The sequence below is a fragment of the Oncorhynchus clarkii genome, chromosome 5 (genome assembly GCF_045791955.1).
Source record: "Oncorhynchus clarkii lewisi isolate Uvic-CL-2024 chromosome 5, UVic_Ocla_1.0, whole genome shotgun sequence".
NCBI lineage: Eukaryota > Metazoa > Chordata > Actinopteri > Salmoniformes > Salmonidae > Oncorhynchus > Oncorhynchus clarkii.
Genome location: NC_092151.1, coordinates 51,905,555 through 51,927,351, shown reverse-complemented (window position 1 = coordinate 51,927,351; position 21,797 = coordinate 51,905,555). Strand labels below are relative to the sequence as shown.

At 46.4% G+C, this 21,797-nt stretch overlaps 1 protein-coding gene across 15 annotated transcripts in view; it reads left to right on the top strand.

The window, feature by feature from the left end:
• The window catches only part of LOC139408979 (receptor-type tyrosine-protein phosphatase S-like), a 216,867-nt gene that overhangs the window by 65,160 nt on the left and 129,910 nt on the right, over positions 1-21,797 (top strand). For all 15 annotated transcript variants that reach the window (XM_071153536.1, XM_071153535.1, XM_071153534.1 and 12 more), the window contains exons 3-4: positions 8,377-8,522; positions 11,456-11,597. In XM_071153536.1, coding sequence (XP_071009637.1) covers positions 8,377-8,522; positions 11,456-11,597 — 288 coding nt within the window. The remainder of the gene's footprint in view (positions 1-8,376; positions 8,523-11,455; positions 11,598-21,797) is intronic.

Below are 21,797 nucleotides of genomic sequence, written 5' to 3'. Positions count from 1 at the left end.
CTATTGTTGCTACCTTAGCTGTGGTGCTAGCTAATATGCTACTGAAAATGGACCGTAGCATATTAACATGCATGTTCGTATTAAAAGACCCCAACGTCTTCACCTAAAAAAACGTGTTTAGGCAAATCATTAATTACCTAGCTAGCTATCACATTAATTGTGCAAAAATATGATAGCCAAACGCTAGCCAGTCAGTGGGGCTGACAGATTGAAACTGGTATCAACAAAATGTGTTTCACTCTATCCCATAAAACATGACATTGCTAACTGGATATCAATTAGCTAACATCATTTTAATGTTTATTAGGAAGTTTAATTAATGAGTTAGATACTCACAGGACAACTTTGGTAGTTAGCTATCATTTTCCAACAGTTTTTTTTAATCCTCCCTGATCAGTTGTCAACGGTTACTGGTCTAGGAACTCATGTGTTCACCAGATACGGCTTCTGGTAAACTGTTTGCCACTAGTGGATAATACATATTGTTGCCACAGGTTTGCCACAGATTCAAATATAATCTTGAGAAAATTGTTTGCCAGAAAAAACCTCTGGTGAAGTGTTTTCCACTAGTGGCAATAAATATGATTGTTGCCAAAGGTTTGCCGCATATTCACCACTAGTGACAAACATTTGCAAACTTCTGGCAACATTTTGCGGCACGCTCTTTAGTTTGCAGCAAATTTGCTACAAACTTGCAGGAAGTTTGCTGCAACAAATTCATTTTTACAAGGGCTGATTGCATCCAGACTGAGGAGAAATCCACATCCCTGACCACCACCTGAAGTGGTCAGCCAGATCGGAACACAATGCAATTTTTGTCTTTTCAATGCGATCTTCGTATTCTGATAGCAGAGGACATATGTAAGTGTCAGGTGTAGACACAGGCCAAGTTTATTTAGGTTATTTGGTCCATTAGTTTGAGTGATGTTGTTCAAGTCAAGTTTGACAAGCCAATGCAGGTGATTGAAGTGCATGAAATTGTAATGTGTCAAACACTTTGATGAGCACTCTCCTCAAGTTTACATCTTCAAAGGTTTTTACAAATGGAATAATATAATTTAATTTTATACTAGACCTCCATGTGATTTAAATAAGAGTTGATTCTTCTGGATGGATATGCAGTAGTTTTCCAAAATATGGGACTTTACATTTCTACCATTTATGATGTTGTCAACAACATTTGTTTTGCTCATGGCTTTTCCCGGGTGAGCGCTTGATTGGTTTCATGTGCTGACGTTGGGTATTCAGGTTGAATATGAGTATGGCTGTCAAAATGTAGACTGACTTTAAAAAAAGTAAACTAAGTAATGACCTCGTGATTGTTCTCATGCCTTGTTGAATTGAGCAAAGACAGTGATCTTTTTCATAAAAAACAGAACGTTTCCAATTACCCTGTGTCATGAACAAAAGGCTGTGTCTTTGTATTTTTCCTTCTCCCCCACTAAAGTTATTCTTCAGTGAGAAGATGGAGTGGATTTATCTCTTTCTCCTTTCAGGCAGACCCATTTTCTGTGTCTCGCGTTACACGTTTTGACCCAAGATGTGTCCCTGAGCCGTCTTTGGCTCTCAGCAATTGCAGGTGTTCTTTTCATTCAGGTGGAGTCACCAAGTGTCAATTGCCTGAAGAGACTCAGAATGACACAAAATTGTGCCTATTGCACTAACTCCCCCGATCGCATGGCCATTTTGAAATTGCCTGCGCTCTTAAACTTAATTTTCTGTCACCTCCCCGGAATTGAACTGATTTATTTCCAACGAGGTAAGGTATACTTAGCTGTTTTCTTTTAGTCTGTGCACTAAACAATGGTTTCAATGGGACCAATTTGGAGCTATTATGAGCACATCACTTTCCAGTTCAGCTTCTTCGACAGTCGTGTGGTTGGGAGACCACTGGGCATTAACACTCTGAGAACTCGCATTTCCTTCCCACATCCCGCAGTAAGTTTTTTGTTGGCCTGCCTACTGTGTACTGTGCAACCTCATTTGCAGTGTAGACGGACCGCATTCACTTTATGATACTTAGCGGAAGGAGACAATGTGAAGACGTGAAGATAAAAAGGATCATTATTATCGTGCGGTTTCTCAGTCTGGGCCTCCTGAGCCTCCGTAGCTCCAACCCCCTGGCCCAGTTGGACTGGAGTGAGAATAAGAAGATGGCCCCCTCGGATGTTTGGTCTGACAATCCAGTCAGCACGATCAGTTTGTGAATGACTGCATCCAAGGTGACTCGATCCACCACCTGGCCCTGAGAGCAAATCCCAATGAACCCCTCTTCCCCTGCCTTAATTGAAAAAGCAATTGTTTCATTAAGTTGTTAGATTTGCCAGGCAAGGCGAGGATTACAGTACATCAGGTGGTGAAGGATGCCAAATGAGCCCTCGGAAACTTCACTGCGTGGCACAGGATTAGCACGGGCTGCCAATTGTTTATTGATGGGACTCGGTGGAAGCCATTATCTGTTAACAGCAACGGTCTAACATGGGACCGACACCAGTCAATGAGTGGAGGATCAAGAGCCATATGTCTTCCAGCATCGCTACAGCTAGAATGGGGAACTGGGATGTCCTCGTACGTCAAACCTCTGTCTTAGTGGTTCCCATGACCGCTTACACCACCGATGTAACTCTTGGGTGGGGTATCGGAGCAGGCGGCCGGGAAGCCCAACCAACCACCTCTTTTCCCATACGCCCATGCTCCTGCTTCGTTCGTTCTTCTGCTTCCTGGTTCATCCTCTTCCTCACAGCAGTTGATTAGCCCTAGCCAGGAGCAAGAGTGTGCGAGAGACAGGAACCCAAGACAAAAGAGCAAGAGAGGCAAGGAGTATAGAAACAGAGGCCAGTTTCCATAGCGATAGATCTTGCCTGGGCAGCCGGTGAAAATTGGTTCCTGGTTGATGGGGGCTTGATGTGTTGAGGCCTGGAGGGTGTTGTGGGTAGGTCTTAAGCCAGGCCCTAGCCCGTCAGGATTCTGTAACAAGTGGCTAGCTAGCATGCTGAGATCTGTGGATGTGGGCCTACCTCACACAGCTGAGCCGCAAATATCTATGCTTAAGTAGGTTAGGAATGATGTGGTGGTTACTTGAAAACTCGTATTTTTGTCCCTACAACATTTCTTCTTCATTACTGACTAAATGTATTACCGTCCAGCAATGAAAAAGGATGGTGTCCTCTCAGAAAATGCTGACAGGGCTAATCCAATTTGTACACATGAGTAATTATGGTGTGCATGTTTGGTTGTGTGGGTTGTAAAAGCTTATGTGGCCCTCAAATATAGCAGTTTCTTTTGTTCTCTAAGCCAGCAGCATTTACAAAAAAAATGACACAAAAATCACTCTAACCTTCTTCCACTGTTATTGGCCTCTGGGGTATTAGAGAGGAAGGTCAAATTAGTTGGTGAATAGTACCTCTAATATGTCCAAATGTTCCTTTCACCACCAAATAAGCCTGTAAAAGGTGTTATCAGCTGTAAAAGGTGCCTATTTTGATCAAGATGAAAGACAAGTGGCTTCTACCCATCACCCCTTTTTTATAAATCATTCAATGGGTAGATGAGGTACAATTTTGGCCTCTTCTTTCCTAAGCCACATCATAATGGGTCCTATTTATTCTCCAAAAGCTTCTCATCGATTACAGTGTTACGCATTTAACCAAACCCTACCATTGCCTGATTTACCTACTAAATGGGAATCTGGAGGTACTGCAAATGGAATTCGCACTCACATGGAGCGAAAGGCTATTTGAAAGGAGGCGGTGTCGTTTCTCTTATCTGGGTGAGCAGAACCTACCAGTCAGTAGAGGGATGCTACATTAGCAAAACAAGTGTCTGCTTTACACAGTATGGGTTAGCCTTCCCCGCTAGCAGTGGCAGTTGGCTCAATAAAAATTCCATTCTATGTCCCTGTGAAGATAGCTCACTACCCACATTTCAGGTTATTTCTGTCCCGATGTCGTCTCCTGCTTGGGCAGATAAACTGGGTCCTGTTTGCTTTATCAGTGTAAAGCTGTACGTTTCTCTATTTGAAAGAGGCCCGTGATAGAGGGAGATAATGAGGGACAGCTCTGCTGAGGTGGAATGAGACACAGGAGTAACGAAAGTCCCAATATGATTCATCTAATGATACTTATTGAACCCAATAACCCACTTGTCAGTGATACACCAGTTTGTTATTGTGGACTTTTATGGACTTTTTCCAGGCATTACAGTCAAATTGCCGAGATAACATCCAGGCTATACCTAGATCATAATGTGTTTGTGTTTTTTGGTTGAAATTTCAGTATCATATTGTTTAGTTTGCGGTGATGTTGCTTATTATGGTGGAATGAGAAAGCAATTTATTTTCAATAGCCAATTTCTATCATGCAATTACTGCCTGCGTGACAGTGGTGTTCAGACGCTGAATAAAGGGTTGAATTCAACAATAACCACCAGCGGTATGCCTGAGGCAGGAGGCAATTGAAAATGTTTAAAGGTTAATTATGCTGATCTCGGATGTCATCCAAACACACACACACACACCACACACCACACACACACACACACACACACACACACACACACACACACACACACACACACACACACACAGCATTGTATTTAGAGACGTACAGACGGGGGCATGCACCCATGGGCATGCATTTGCTCACGCACACACACACACACACACACACACACACACATTGCATTGTATTTAGAGACGTACAGACATGGGCATGCACCCATGGGCATGCATTTGCTCACACACACACACACACACACACACACACACACACACACACACACACACACACACACACACACACACACACACACACACACACACACACACACACACACACACTACCTACCTACTTTTCATAATGGCCAACCTTCTGTTAGATCCTCTGTTCTCAGCTGGGTATAAAATGGTGCCCGAGGCCTGGAGTGACGCGTGTAGGAGCTTCACGTCTGCTCTGGTAGCTCACTGGACACTGAAGGCTTCGCTGCCTTTTCCTCCATCTCTTGTGCTTTCCGTTTCTACTTTTCCCATCCCTCTCTTTGATGTCTCTTCTCTCTCTCCGTTGCTCTTCTCCTCCCTGTTCCCCATCTCTTTTCAACCCCTTTTCTTCGTTCACCCTCTGAAAGCTTCTGCTGTGAGTTTAACCCAGGAGAGAGAGAACCTCATGAGTGCCTTTGGTATTGTTCGGTTCTGAACAAGCAGAGCAAAAACTCAAACCAGGTGTATTCAACCCACTGGGTACCTCAGCTGCAAGCACAACATACAGGTCACACAAGCACACGTTGGTGCCTTTCGACTGGGCGGAGTCACCTCCTGCATGTCTAAGACAGACAATCCTTGTTTGTTGCTAAGCAGGAACTCAGTCTGTTCCTCTTACTGGTATTGTCATGGTCCATCAACTGTTGACCTTATCTCTAGTTGAGTTCCACACACCTCCTTGCTCTAGTTCTACAGCAACTGGCCTGCCAGGAACTGAAACTGAAACGGAAACTTGGCTACTAGGAACTGAAACTAGACTGTTGCAATTCGCCTCCTTCCTTAGAAATATCAATATTCTGCAATAACATGTTTGAACGGCCGTGAACATTCCATACGTCCCCTTGTCTCACACACAGTGACTTTCGAACCACAAGGTTCCCATTGACCCCTAACATGTACTTTTACTATACGTAGAAAGCAATTCATATGTTCTAATATGGTGACATGAATAAGTATATTTCAAGCCAGAATCCAACAGTATTATTTAATGGCAGAGATCAGAGGGAAGCTCGTGATTGACTGGCTGGTCTAATGGGCACTGGGCCTGTGGACCCAACCGGAGCCGGCCAGTACAGAGGCCACTCCCAGCTCGCCCATGTAGATATCTCTATCTCTTCTATTCAAAAAGAGGATCAATTACCCCTGTTTATATAGTCACATGTATTATGATTTAAAAGGCTTAAAACGCTGATCCTAGATCTTCTCTTTTTTTCATACGGGCCCAGGAGTCATACTCTCTAAGGCGAGCATAGTGGAGGGATGCTACGCAAAATGCAGCTGCAAGCCACCCACCTGTAGCTTTTGCCAAAGGAAGATACAATCACTGAGATCCAGTAAGATTCTGCGGTCAATATTTTCGTGTCTGCTCATTCGACCGTCACAGGGATCAATTCGTCAAGACGCCGGCCGACAAGATAGCCCGGGAAAAGGTGAATCCCCTCTGCTTCTTTTCTAAGGAAGAAAATGTCACAATCTTATCTCTTGCTCCTTTCATCAGTGGACAGTGTTACTGTACCATAGGAGAAGGCTTGTGGCTTGCTTGTCGGTAATGTTCTCTGTGGCGTCGTTGGCTGGCTGCCACGGGTCATCAGCCTGCGCCAAGCCTTGTTTCATCTCTCGCCATCACGTCATTTGTATTGTTTGTTGTTGAGCCGCGACGCGCATCACGTATAGAGGACACCTTGGCCGGCCTCCCATCGCTGGAGCTGCATCTTGAATGGTACCCTATTACGTGTGGTACCCTATTTAGAACTTAGCGCACTACTTTTGACCAGGGCCCGTAAGGTTCTGGTCAAAAGGTAGTGCACTATTTCAGGTATAGGGGACCATTTGGGATTCCGGCCTGGGAATATTGTAGGGAACCTCAAAAGAGACTGGTCACCCCACAACAAAGACCGATGGGGTCACGTTTCGCTCGGTGTCGATTGGACTCTTCCCGACTCATGTACAGGTCTGTGAAGGGAGCGTGGAGGTCTGTGTGATAGGGATTGCTTTTGGAGTATGTTGAACTTTCTGTGCTACGCTTCTGCTGTCCTCGGGCAGTCTCTCTCTCTCTCTGTCTCAATCTCGAGACCTCTCTTTCAGTCCCTTCCCTCAACCACCGTCTCTCTCTTTCTCCCTCTCCCTTTCTCTCTACCCCTTGCTGCCTCTATTTTCATTTTCTACCCCACCCACTCATCCACCTTTTGTCTCCCTCCCTCCCTCCCTCCCTCCCTCCCTCCCTCCCTCCCTCCCTCCCTCCCTCCCTCCCTCCCTCCCTCCCAGCCAGCCAGCCCCCACCCACCCCCTCCCTCCCTCTCCCTCCTCCCTCTTTCTCTCCAGCTCTCTCTCTCCTGTCCCTAATCAAATGCAGCAGAGCTCTCCTTCGTGTGTGTTTATAGGGGCCCAGGGAGAGGAGAGAGAGTAAAGAGAGAGGGGGCCTGCCTGCCCACGGTCCGTTAATTATTAATCCACATGAACGCGCTCCGCACGTTTCATCATCCCTACGCCCCGGAGTTAACAAGTTCCCCCAGAGAGTTTCCTCTACCCGGCTTGTTGTTGTGAGAGCTGCCCCCCCCCCCCCCCCCCCCCGACCCACCAGAAAAAGAGGGAAGAAACTCAAAAAGTAGCGCCGTCCTCCCAAGCAAGTCTGGTAATATCAGAGAATATAAGGAAGGTAACGAACGTGTTATTGTTGATTCAAGTTTTTCAGTGAAGGTGAGGGATGTTAGGTGAAAAAAAAAATAAAGCTTCTAAAACCTGGGAAGCAAGGTGTTAAGTTCATTTGTAATGCAGAACAAATGAGTTCTCTGACTTCTCGTATCTTGCCTATAAAGCCCCTGTCAGCCCCCACAGCCGAATGCCCAACAACGAACGCACTCGGCCTTCCTGGCATGGATGTTCGTCATCCTCTTATCCCGCCATCCCTTTCTTCAGTTGGCGTTTGCGTGTGTGCGTCTGGCTCAGCCAGTGAGGGACGTGTGTGGGTTTTGGATGGGCTCTCTGTGAGTAGGGGGTGACGTGTGAACGTGTGTGTGCGTGTGTGCGTTTATGTATGGGGGGGGTATAAAATCAAGACAGAAGCTTCTCTGTGGGCACTTTATTATTCATTGCTCCATTAAATTATTCATGTTGGCGTCAGCGTGTCAGGGTGTGCATTGTCTGTAGTGTAATTACCTCTGTGTTGATGCACGGCCGCTCGCTTCCCTTCCTTCCACCAGCTCTCTATACATCCAAGCCCCATGATTCCCCTCGCCTCTCCAGTCTGCAGACTGCCGTTTTCCATAGGCTCTCTCTGCAGCACACGGAGTGGGTGTGTCTAACCGTGACATTATACAGCGGACGAAATTGAGGAATTCCAAAGGCCACTCAAGACTTTATTATCTTCTCATACAATGAAAGTGTGTGCACACAAGCTTTTCGAAATGTAATTACCTTCATTTGCAGCTACAACTGGCCCCGTAATGAATTGGGTTATCTCCACTGGAGCTTGTTGTTGCATCACTTTAGTTCTCTTAAATCTGTTATAATGCCCTCTTCTTCTCTCTCTCTCTCTCTCTCTCTCCCCCTCTCTCCCCCTCTCTCTCTCTCTCTGTCTGTCTCTATCTCTCTCTCTCTCTCTCTCTCTCTCTCTCTGTCTCCAGCGCCACCAAGGTTCACTAAAGTTCCCGTCGACCAGATCGGTGTATCCGGGGGCGTGGTCTCGTTCGTGTGCCAGGCGACGGGAGACCCCAAGCCTCGGGTGAGCTGGAACAAGAAGGGGAAGAAGGTCAACTCCCAACGCATTGAGGTGAGACATTAAAGGCTTGTAACCTTACACTGCTGTGGAGATAGTGTGGAAATATGAATACACATATTTTATACCAAGTTTTTATCCAAAGCAACAGTGAGTGCATACATTTTGGTATATGCGGCCCCAGCGGGAATTGAACCCTCGACCCTGGCGTTGCGAGTGCTCTTACCAACTGAGCAGCGCGTCTATTGATTTATTTGACACGGATGTATCACTTTTCTGTTTCCACCAAGGTGAGCTCGGTGTATCATTTCCTTCCACTGTCCTTGAACTAGCACACACAGACTACCCCACAATCAGTTGTCATGACAGACAGTTTGCATTTAACCAGGCATCAATTATAAGACATCAGCGCATGTCGAGTGACATGACTTTGCACAGTGCCAATACACTCTACTTGTCCTCTTACACTTGAATGACTAGCTGAATGAAACATTCGGGGCTAGTAATGGCGGCTGCAGGTCTACATTCCCCTATGCACGCTTTGCATTATTTCTGATGTTTGTTTGTTGTGTGTCCCTGCTTCGGCTCAGTTGCCGGCTCTAAAGTCGTGATTGACGCTCAGTGTTTCTTTAATTAAAACTCGCTCCTCGCGCCGACAATGTACACACACACACCCTCTCTCAGTGAACACACACACGCTCACATTAACAACGCTGCCAGCTCGCTGGGAATGGAGAGAAGGAGGGGAGAAGATGGAACCCTGGCCTGAAGAGGAGCACAATGAAGAAGAAGAGAAAGGGGAATGAGAGAAGTGTCATTACAACTCTGCCAGCACTGGGAAGAACACACACACACACGCTGCCAGCGCGCTGGGAAGGAGAGAAGAAGGGGAGAAGATGGAACCCTGGCACAAAGAGGAGCATGAAGAAAATGGATAAACAAGCCAGTGAAATATCATCATGGAGGGCAAAATCAGTCCAACCCGTGCTGTTTAGCATTTTGCGTTCTCCTCCCGCCGCGTACTACAGACAAACCCAAACCCAAGGTTATTTAGCTAGCGATTGAACTCTGGGTCAAATGATGGCTATTTCCTTTCTTTTAAAACAGTCATTTTACGAAGGAGGATAGAAATCGTTGCGTTCCCCCTCCAGCAGCTTTCTACTTTGATATTGACTGGGATGTGCACTCAGTCACAGTTACTGTTCCTCATTAGTGTTATGGCCTTGAGATTCATCACGGCTCGACGCTGAACTTTTCCTTCGTCTGGCACAAAGCACAGCAGCACGTCACTCTACACGGTCACCCGTATCGATCCAATGTGTTTGTCCTCTTCCTTATATAATGATGAAATTACAGGTATAGTGCAACATAAGAGTACAATATGAGCACACTCTGATATGAGCACACTCTGGACTAGCATAGTGGTGTGTGTCCTGGCTCATATTTTGAAGCTTTGCAGCAAAAAAATATATATACAGTACCAGTCAAAATTTTGGACACACCTTCTCATTCAAGGGTTTTTCTTCATGTTTTACTATTTTCTACATTGTAGAATAATAGTTAAGACATCCAAACTATGAAATAACACATATGGAATCAAGTAGTAACCAAAAAAGTGGAATGCTTTTCCAATAGTCTTGAAGGAGTTCCCACATATGCTGAGCCCTTGTTGGCTGCTTTGGGTGACTGTGGAGACCAGGTCATCTGATGCAGCACTCCATCACTCTCCTTCTTGGTCAAATAGCCCTTACACAGCCTGGAGGTGTGTTGGGTCATTGTCCTGTTGAAAAACAGATTATAGTCCCACTAAGCGCAAGCCAGATGGGATGGCGTATCACTGCAGAATGCTGTGGTAGCCCTGCTGGTTAAGTGTGCCATGAATTCTAAATAAATCACTGACAGTGCCACCAGCAAAGCACCCACACATCATCACACCTCCTCCTCCATGCTTCACGGTGGGAACCACACATGCGGAGATCATCTGTTCCCCTACTCTGCATCTCACAAAGACATAGTGGTTGGAACCAAAAATTTCAAATTTAGACTCACCAAACCAAAGGACAGATTTCCACCAGTCTAATGTCCATTGCTCATGTTTCTTGGTCCAATCAAGTCTCTTCTTATTATTTCTTTGCAGAAATTCGACCATAAAGGCCTGATTCATGCAGTCTCCTCTGAACAGTTGATGTTGAGATGTGTCTGTTACTTGAACTCTGTGAAGCATTTATTTGGGCTGCAATTTCTGAGGCTGGTAACTCTAATGAACGTATCCTCTGCAGCAGAGGTAACTCTGGGTCTTCCTTTCCTGTGGCGGTCCTCATGAGATCTAGTTTCATCATAGCGCTTCATGGTTTTTGTGACTGCATTTGAAGATACTTTCAAAGTTCTTTAAAATGTTCCGCGTTGCCTGACCTTCATGTCTTAAAGCAGTGGTCATCAACCTTTTCTGAGTCAAGATCACTTTCGCAGTCAAAAAGCAAGCTGAGATCTACTGCTCAGATTTTTTTTTACATTAACCTCACATAAAGAGTTTTGTAGGAATGAGGTTTGGGCAGTAGGCCTAGTACATTATCACAGCATATGTGCTATAAGATTGGCCTGCCAATATTGTTAATCAGACCATATCATATTCCAGAACTCATGAAGCTGGTTGAGAGAATTCCAAGAGTGTGCAAAGGAAATGGTGGCTACTTTGAAGAATATAAAATCTAAAATATATTTGTTTTAACACTTTTTTTGCTTACTACATGATTATATATGTCTTATTTCATAGTTTTGACGTCTTAGCTAGTATTCTACAATGTAGAAAATAGTAAAAATAAAGAAAACCCAAAAGTCCATACTTTTGACTGGTACTGTATATGTGAAATGAAGGGGTCCCTAGGCGCTATACCTGGAGTTGTTGAGCCTTATTCTAGAAGTATAGTTAGGTTGTCTTTATCTCAGCAACAGATAGCTCTAACATTACAAAATTCTCTCTGACAAAGACTATAGAGTTCGATGAGGCCGCCGGAGCCGTGCTTCGGATCCAGCCTCTACGAGCGCCGCGGGATGAGAATATCTACGAGTGCGTGGCGGAGAACAGCGAGGGGGAGGTCAACGTCAATGCCAAGCTGTCCATCATCAGAGGTGAGTCACTCGGCGGCGACTAATGACGAGGTCATTGACCATGGACCAATGGGACCCATGGTTCAATAGTCTGATAATATTATCTTCTTGTTGCAATCGTGTTTGATAGCACCAATATTCTCAGATAGCTTCCTGCATAGATAGTGTTAGCTTATTCCATGTATCAATTGTTTTGTCGCTCGTAACCCTATGTTGGTTTAAATGTTTTACCCCTGTATGGCTAAAATCTACTAGGACATGAGGAAAGCTGATCCTACGTCAGTCACTAGGTGCACTTCCTGGTCTATTGTGGGTGATATCTGTCAAGCATTGCATTGCATTGCAACTAATCAACTCTCCATTCAGAGAGGAATGTTCAGCCTCTGTATCCCAATAGCATTTGACGTGGTGCTAACAGGGATCTTTGCCTGGATAGAGGGTCTGAAGAAAGCCCTCTGATTGGTCTAGAGAGAGGGCCTGAAGAAAGGCTGGTGATTGGTCACACAGGGACACACAGGATCTTAGAGGGAGGTAGCAGACAGATGTGTGAGACGGGTTGTAATCCCAAATGGCACACAAGTCCCTTTATAGTGCACTTATTTTGACGAGAGCAATAGTAATAGTAATAGTAATTATTAACAATTGGATACCACGAAATTGGGGAGAAAAAGGGGGTAAAATGTAAAAAATATATTTTCAAAAATATGGGCCCTGGTCAAAAGTAGTGCACTATATAGGGAATATGGTGCCATGTGGGACACGGACATGAGGTGGTGTAAATAGAACACTCATGCTACAGGAGGCCCCTTAGACAAGTATGTCAACTGACTAGCACAGGATTAAGTCATTTTTTCTCTCTCTCTCTGCTCTGTACACTGATGGGAAGGGAGGGGAGTGAGAGGGGGAGGGATTGGTGATTGGTAAAGAAAACCCACTTGATTTGGATAGTTCGAATTTCCCTTCTGTAACAGTGAGAGCTAACTGCTTTCTATTGTTATGGTTAAGGTTAGGTTTAGAATAATGGTTAGAGTTAAGGGCTAGGGTTAGTAGATAGTCTGTAGAGCATCTACAGATGGACTGTCCAAATAAAGTGTTACCGAAAACAGGAACCGTGGCCCTTATATTGGCCACAATCTGTGCCAAAAAACTGCTTATCAACCATATCTTCTTTCAATTGGAACTTGCCCTTACGATTGGTGCAAAACAGTATGTCCGGTTTATTGAGTTTTTGTTGTTGTTTTCTTAAAACTGCGTTGTTGGTTAAGGGCTTATAAGTAAGCATTTCACAGTAAAGTGAAATTACTGTTATATTCTGTGCATGTGACAAATAAAATGAGATTAGATTTGATTTAGGTTGATGAATGTTCAAGGTAGTACTTGGGCAGATATTAATGTCCCAGTCACTCTTGTTGTCCCGTCATGCTTTGCGGCCTCACTGCCTCCCATGTTGTGGCTCATCCTGTTTGTCCATTCTGGCACTACTCTATTGGCTTTACGTCACACTTGGACAGGGACAAGAGCTTTACTGTCTGTTCTCTCGCCATTCTCGCTCCATTCTCTCGCTCTCTCTCTCTATTTCTCTCTCTCTTCATCTCTCTCTCTCTCTTTCTCTCTCTCTCTCTCTCTATCTCTCAAACACATACACATGCACATGCACACAGGCATACACACATACACACTCCCTCACTCTCTATCGCTCTCTTTCTCTCGCTGTCTCTCTCTCTCTTTCGTTCTCCCTCCCTCTCCCCCTCTCTGTCTCCTCCACTGCTGCCATCTGTCCCGGTTGTGGCTGTGACTGGGGCTTGGGCTGAGCCGTAGAGCTGGCAGTAGCTTGTGGTGGTGCAGTCGTGAAGCTCCTCTCCTGTGCTGACTGGACCAGGATCCGGGGTTATTGTCGGCAGCCACAGTCTCACATGGAAATCCAGGCTTTGGAGCAGGGCCCAGGCGGCCGTGCACCGTCCCACACCCGCACAACACAGGCCCCTCAGGCAGGCAGAGACAGGGCTCTCTCTTTCCAGGCATAGGGCTGGAGGGTGGAAGGGGGTGGGTGGGGCTGTAGGGTGGAGGCTGTTGGGGGTGGAGGAGAGAGTATAAGCCCCCCCACTCTCTCTCCATCTGTGTCGAGGCATTGCCTCGTACCGGTTTATCAGCCTAGCAGGCTGGGACTGGGTGAGAGAGAGGGGACGGGGGAGAGGTAAGTAGAGGATGGGAGACAATAGTGGGACAAGGGGAAGTTGGACAAAAGCTTAGGGGAGAGAGAGAATGGTCAAGGTATAAGGGACAGGGGATAGAGTACACTGTATACTGTGTAAGAGAAAAGGGGTAACAGTGAATAGGAGAGAAAGAACAATGGGTTATAGAGGTCAGGGGTCAGGGGATGTTGGACAAAGACTTGGAGATGTAGGACATGAGGCAAGTGACATGGTGCTAGTGAATAAACACACACAAACACACCCTCCTCACACACACACACACACACACACACACACACAAACAACAACAAAAAACAAAACAAAAATTACGTTCCGTTACCATTAGGCATCATCAGTATTCTTAGTATTCTCACGGCTAGTTAAGAGCTCTGTGAACTGCTGGAGCACAGGGGTCTGACTAGCGCTCTTCGACTCCGAGCGTCATGAGTTCGCGGCCCGTGCTGGACAGTAGCATTCTTTTTGTGTCCGCAGAGGAAGGCATGTAATCAACTTTTTTCAGGACCTTTTCCAACATCCGAAACCGAAGTCTATTTCTAGTGATCGGGCCGCTCGATTCAGCATTAGTATCGAGAAGCAGTGCCCTGTCTCGAGCTGTGTTCCTGTGCTGTCCCGAGTCTGGCAGAGGTGCATTTAAGCTTGTGGCACCTCCTGGCCGCTGCCCTACAGTAGAACAGTGAGCTGAATGCCTAAGAAACAGGGCCATCTGCCTTCTGCACCCAGTCCTCCGGGAGTCCTTGGGAAGACTTTAGACACCTGTAATTTATTTCCTTTCTGTATCCTTCTCTCTGTTTCCTTTTCATTTCTCTCTCTCTCCCTCCTTCTCTTCCTTTCCCCATCTGCGTTCTGTATTTCCTTCCGCCATAGTTTGCTCACTGCTTCTCACCCTCCGTTGTGCCGCCGCTCCATTTCTCTCTCTCTGTGGGTCACCTCTCTTTCTTCTTTTCTTTTCTTCCTTGTCTATCCTGTTTTTACTGGCTGTGGACCTCTCGCTCTGCTCTGTCTCTCTCTCTCTCTGCTCTCTCTCTCTCTCTCGCTCTGCTCTGTCTCTCTCTCTCTCTGCTCTCTCTCTCTCTCTCGCTCTGCTCTGTCTCTCTCTCTCTCTGCTCTCTCTCTCTGCTCTGCTCTCTCTCTCTCTCTCTCTCTCTCTCTCTCTCTCTCTCTCTCTCGCTCTGCTCTCTCTCTCTCTCTCTCTGCTCTCTCTCTCTCTCTCTGCTCTCGCTCTGCTCTGCTCTCTCTCTCTCTCTCTCTCTCTCTCTCTCTCTCTCTCTCTCTCTGCTCTCTCTCTCTCTCTCTCTCTCTCTCTCTCTCTCTCTCTCTGCTCTCTCTCTCTCTCTCTCTCTCTCTATCCCTCTTTCACATTCTTTCTTTCCCTGCCTGTTAACCCTGGCTTTGGCCCGGCCTGGCACTTTGCCACACACACACACACACACACACACACACACACACACACACACACACACACACACACACACACACACACACACACACACACAGACGGAGAAACACACACTCGTTCTCCGTCTCTTTCTCTCTCTCTCTCTCTCTCTCTCTCTCTCTCTCTCTCTCTCTCTCTCTCTCTCTCTCTCATCCTCCTCCTCCTCCCACTTCCCCACCTTTTTCATCCTCATTGCCTCCCAAGGTGGAACTAATCCCAACCTCTCCCCTCCTCTTGTAGCGTGCCTGGATAAACTCCACTGTAGCCCTGACCAAGGCCTCTCTTCTCTGCCATGCTCACTTTCTCCCTCTCTTTTCTGCTCCCCACTACTCTCTCCCGGCATAGGACAACTCAAATAACAGGTCCTGGGATTTTGAGGCTATATAGAGTTGCCTATTTCCCAGGTTCCCTGGCCTTTTTCACTCTATTGGATCTTCGCTCTTCACTCTACCTCTTTCTTTCAGTTGTATTTCTCCCTCTGTGTCTCTCTCCCATCTGTCATTCATTTTCATCCCCCCCCCCTCTCTCGGTGACACTACTAGCTGAGTGAGCTCGTTAGTGAGTAGAGTGGTGTCGCGCGGGCGGGGCGAGGCCACCAGGCTCATTTGATCAGGCAGCCTGCTAATTGGCTGCTTTCCTGGGTGACCAGGGAAGCGGTGTTTGTTTCGGCAACTCACTGCCCATGCCGATTTAATTGGATTCCGGCCAACACGCACAGTTACGCACAGACACATGAACCGACACGCATGCACACACTGGGGTTTTGGCGTCCCATTTTTATTACAACCCCCGTGTCCACACGGCTATTTTAATATCACCTCTGGCTCAACTCAAACCTCGGGGCAAATTGTGTTGACATCCTCTCGCCTGGCAAATGAAAGTGGGCTTCCTTTGCCTCCCGTCATAGTTCGAAACAGAAAAGCCTGGCTACGTCCCAAACGGCATCCTATTCCCAATGTAATGCAATACTTTTGACCAGATCCCTACAGGACACTACATAGGGAATAGGGTGCCGTGTAGAATGCAGAGCTCTGCATCAGGTATAACCCCGCCCCCTACCCGCTGCCTTGGCCCCGGTGTGCTATCCTATGAATCATCCCGTGCTCTAAATCGCATCGGCCCCACTCCATCCTCGCCTCTGATTTGGCCCGAGAGTGGAGAGAGGAGTGGCGGAGAGAAGAATGTGGTTTCCAGACAAACCTCCAACTTCACCACTGCTGCCCAGCCATCCCCTGGTAGTTTGCTGTGAGCAAAGCAAAGCCACTGTGGGCCACAAACAGGACCCAATCAACCCCCCAAATAGCCTCAGCCCCAAACGCTGCTGGGCACCAATTTCTCAGATTAAAATAAAAGAGAGATCGGAGAGGGGGGGGGGGGGGCTTTTGGCTCCAGGCCAAGCCTTAAGACGTCCTCCCGCATTGCCCTCCCTATGTCTCCTTATCCTCTTCTCTCCTTCTCTTCCCTCTCCCCTTGTCTCTCTGTATTTCTTTAGAGATCTCTCTCTCTCTCTCTCTCTCTCTCTCTCTCTCTCTCTCTCTCTCTCTCTCTCTCTCTCTCTCTCTCTCTCCCTCCCTCCCTCCCTCCCTCCCCCTCTCTCTCTCCCTCCCTCCCTCCCTCCCTCCCTCCCCCTCTCTCTCTCTCTCTGTCTCTCTCTCCACACCGGTCGAGGCAGTTCAGTGCAGTAGCTGCAGTGGTTGACGGCCAGCCCCAGGGGTGGCAGGGTATTAGCGAGCGATGTGTTCTTAAAGCCGTGCCGTGAATGATTTGGAGTAACGGAGCGTGGCTGATGATCGTTCCCGCTGTATTCCTCCGGAAAGCCCGAGTGCAGCTGGAAAGAAAAAGTGCATTATCATGCATTAGGGAGCCGGAGGGACGCTTCACAACACAGGCCTGAGAAATAGTGTGTTTTTTTGTGTTTTTTTTCCTACCCTTGTGTGGTTGGATCAGACGTCCTCGCAGTGAGAGTAGAACAAGTCAAATTTGGACAAGTGGGGACATTTCGCCAGTCCCCACAAGGAACAATGTTATTTTGGGGGTTAGGTTTAGAGTTGAAATTAGGGTTAGGGTTAGAATTAGGGTTAGGGGTTTAGGTTAGAGTTTGGTTTAAGGGTTAGAGTTGAAATAGGATTTAGAATGGGAATAAATAGTTTGATCCCCACAGGTATAGTAAAATAAAACGTGTGTGGGTGCTTGCGCGTACATCGTTGTCGGGTGTGTGTCCGTGTGTGCCTGTATATGTCTGAACGTCCTGATCTCTGTTTAGATGTTCCCCATGTCCTGGGACTGCAGATGTAAATGAGATTGTCAGCTAAAACTGGTGCAACGGACACTTCCGTTCTCCGACTCTGAGACGTATGTTTTGTTGTACATTGTCCCTGGCAAATAAACAAAAACAAAAAAAAACGATACGTGAGTGTGCATGTGATCCTACATAGCTGTGTGTGTGGGAAGGTGTCAGGGAGCCACTTGTAGCTAGCCAGGAAGGTGACAATGGGTGGGTTCGGGACAGGCAGGGAAGACACTAAGTTCTAGGGATACATATGAATGGATGGGTATTGACTTCCAGACCCCAACCACCCACCTGCCCACTGCATGTTCGATACGTCCCAAATGGAACCCAATTCCCAATATAGTGCACTGCACTATATAGGGATTAGGGTGCCGTTTGGGAAGCAGGCATTCGCTATCTTTTTACTGCTGTTCCCTATTCCTATCCCTGTTCCCTGCTGTCCCATTGGAGTAGCCATAGAGACAGGGTTAAATGGTGCTTCATGTACAATCAGCAAGTCCTTCTCTATTGGCCAGCTGAACACGTGAGCAATACCCAGGACCCCTCTCTTAATAGAGATCAAATCAAATTCAAATCAAATCAAATTGTATTTGAGTGTGTGTGTGTGTGTGTGTGTGACCTTTCTCCTCTGCTAAATTCTCCCGCTCCTTCCCCCTGTCCATTGATCCCCTGTTCCTGTTCTCCTTCAGTAAACTCTTCATCCGTGACTCTGAATTTATTAGTGTGTTTGTGTGCGGTACATTTGTGTGTGGTGCATGTGAGTGCGTCCATGCATGTCACAGTGTGTGTGTGTGTGTGTGTGTGTGTGTGTGTGTGTGTGTGTGTGTGTGTGTGTGTGTGTGTGTGTGTGTGTGTGTGTGTGTGCGTGTGCGTGTATACAGTATGTGTTTTCATGCATGATGCATCTCTCCATTATCTTGGTTTGGCCGGCTCCTTGGCTGCTCTCCGACTCCGTCGTGCTTCTGTGGCTCATGGGTAATTGTGTCGTGCTGGGCGGGGCAGAGGTCACCACACCCCAACAACAGACTGAATCAGGAGCCTAATTGGCCAGTTAAATAAGGCCACCAGTGAAAAGGAAACGCCCGATTGGCTGGGACAGATTTAACAACGGGGCAAGTTTACAATTCACCTCTCAACTGGGGTGAGGGAAAGAGAGAGTGATCATATGTTTTATTAAATGTACAGTTCCCAATTCAATGATCTACACTTGTGTAGTTGTTATATCATTCCTTGCATGAAAAGCTAGTTGTTTCAGTGATAGTCTTGGTTTCGTATCACTCTCATGCTTGTTATTAACACCTGTGAATCAAATGTGACAGAAAGCATGTCGTAAGAGTAGAGAAGTAGAGAGAGGAGGAGGAAGTGACGTTAGTTTTTTTTCTACGATTTTATAGATAAAAAAAAAATATACAACACAAAACATACACATACAAACAGCAACATCATACATACCCTAACCCTAACCCTAACCCACACCCCCATCTCCAGCGCCCGCATCACTTTCCACCACGTGGCCTGAAACTTTACCATTTTGTTTCTCTCCATAGCCAACACACTTTCAATATTTAAATAATAAATCATTTGATTTGTCCATTGTGTTAATGATGGCGAATAGATTGAATTCCACGTTTTTAGTATAAATGTTTTCAAGATGAGTGATGAGAAGAGAATCGTCCAGCCCATCGGGTCTTGAAATATGCAGACAGACGGATTAAAAGTATGTTTACATTGTAATGCTTCTGGCGGCCAACTTTCTAGCTCCGCCCACAGCTTCAGGACTTTATAGCATTCCCAGAAAGCACGGATTATTGAGTCATTATTCGTTTTACACTTAAGACATGACTCTGCCGTTGTGCTGTAGAATTTGTGAATTTTGTCTCTTCTATAATACGTTAGTTGATACTGGATTAAGCATACATTTTTGTAAACTGTAATTTCGTTAGTTATGCTCCAACTTCGGGCTCCCGAGTGGCGCAGTGGTCAAAGGCACTGCATCTTAGTGCTTGAGGTGTCACTATAGACATCCTGGTTCAATTCCAGGCTGTATTACATCCGGCCGTGATTGGGAGTCCCATAGGGAGGCGCACAATTGGCCTAGCGCGGTCCGGATTTGGCCAGGGTAGGCCGTCATCGTAAATAAGAATTTGCTCTTAACTGACTTGCCTAATTAAATAAAACTGCCAACATCAGTTATTTTGAAGTCTTGGTTCCAATAGTTAATATTTTTTTCTAATAGATAGTCAGTTGGATATGCTCTCTACAAGGTTTTGTATATCTTCCTTATCATATGAACATCCTTTTCTGACTCAAATACGATTCCCCCAAGGTTGCTCTGATGACCAAAATATCTCAAATCGACATTTTGTGACATGTAACTTTTAAGTGGCATGCATTTGAAACCATCTCCATTGGTCAGTCCAAAATGACTTTTGAATTCTGTCATGGAAATAAATGTGTCTCCTGTTTCCAAGTGACATATTCAGAAGGTGTAGAAAGAGATACGGGAAAGATGAAGAGGAGACGAAGAGATGAGAAAGGGGGAGGTAAAGGGATGGAAAAACAGAGGGTGCTAAAAGGAGAGGTGTGTGTGTGTGTGTGTGTGTGTGTGTGTGTGTGTGTGTGTGTGTGTGTGTGTGTGTGTGTGTGTGTGTGTGTAGCTCTGCGCGCGTGTGTGTGTGTGTTTGTGCAGGTCTGCTTGTGTGCGTGGAGCAGGTGGGCATTGAGTCTTAATAAGACACTGTCAAATATGGTGCAGATCTACCCCCTCCTCCTCTCCTCCCTCTCCTCCCTCCTCCTCTGATCCACCTGCTGATCTCACCTTTAGCTCTCCGCCAAGTCCACATGCACTAAGCAGGGGGAGATGGAGAGAGGGAAAACGAGTAGGAACAGGCCATCAATAAATGGGCGCAGAGAGAGAGAGAGAGAGAGAGAGAGAGAGAGAGAGAGAGAGAGAGAGAGAGAGAGAGAGAGAGAGAGGGAGAGAGAGAGAGAGAGAGAGAGAGAGAAAGCGAGAGCAGTGATAAAGCGTTCATGATGAAAGAAAGACGGGGAGACAGACATAGAGAAACCGACTAACAGACGGACGAACGAGAGGAGGGGGGGTACGACAAAATAACCAGAGAAAACGAGAGAGAGGAAGAAAGAAAGAAAGAGACATAAGAAAGATGAGAGAGAAAGAGAGAGGGGCCTCCATCTCAGAGGCAACCCTAGCAGACCTCATGTGATTAAGTCTGCAGTGAGCCGGCATTAACACCCGCCCAACTGTATGTGCCCACTGTATTATCTCCAAGCCAACTCCCATTCCCACTGCCTCACCTCGCTCCCTCTCTCTCTCAGCTGCGCCACTGCTGCATAATACATGTGTTTAGCACGGTTAAGATCTAGCACAATCTGCTACGGGGCTTTGCTGTGCGTGGCTACATTTGCGCACACGGCACTATCAACCGAGAGTGTTCTCCAAACGGGAAATGGCGTTTCCCTATGTTTACGTCCCCATTTGTGTTGTGATAGAGCGTAGTGTTAGTGTTAGTGTTGTTGTGCGTTCAGAGTAATACTAGTATTTTGAAAGTGGTTTGTTTAGCTCTTGTGTTACGGGTGTTTGGTCATATTATACCTATCTATACTTTTAAGGATGTGTTGGTTTTTTGAGGTTATGAGGTGGTGTTTTAAGTTTTCGCCCGCCCCTTTTTTACTGAAGTCATCTCTCACTGCTCAGCAGAGAAAACATCCCTCTGTCCATCTCTCACCCAACCCCATCCTCCCCCTCTCATCCTCACTGAGTGCCTGGGCTGAATTTGTACGCCAAGCCCGACTCCCTCCAGCTCCATCTCTCTCCTGCCCCTCGCAGAAAGTGCCTGGGAGACTGGAATTTACCTTTATTTAACCAGGCAAGTCAATTAAGGATAAATTGTTGTTTACAATGACGGCCTTGCGAGAGGCAAAAGGCCTCCTGTGGGAACAGGGCTGGGATAAAAAAAAAAGATAGAGAATGGTTTGGCCAACTCAGTGGACCTGATTGGTTTATTACTTGGTGTAAAGTTTGGCTAAATGGATCCTGTGTCGGCCGCAACTCGACGATCCGGGCTAAATTGAAAGATCAGTGTCTCCGGGATTGGTTTTACAAGGGGATAAGTGCTCAATTGTTTGATTGCCCCTGTGACTCTCTGAGTTGAGATCAGACCTTCTGTTTTTCCTCTCTTCAGTTCAGTGCTCTCTTCTTTCTTTTTAACCCTTCTTTAAGCCGAGTATCTTCCTCTTTGCCTGTCATCTCGTTTTTCCCCCAA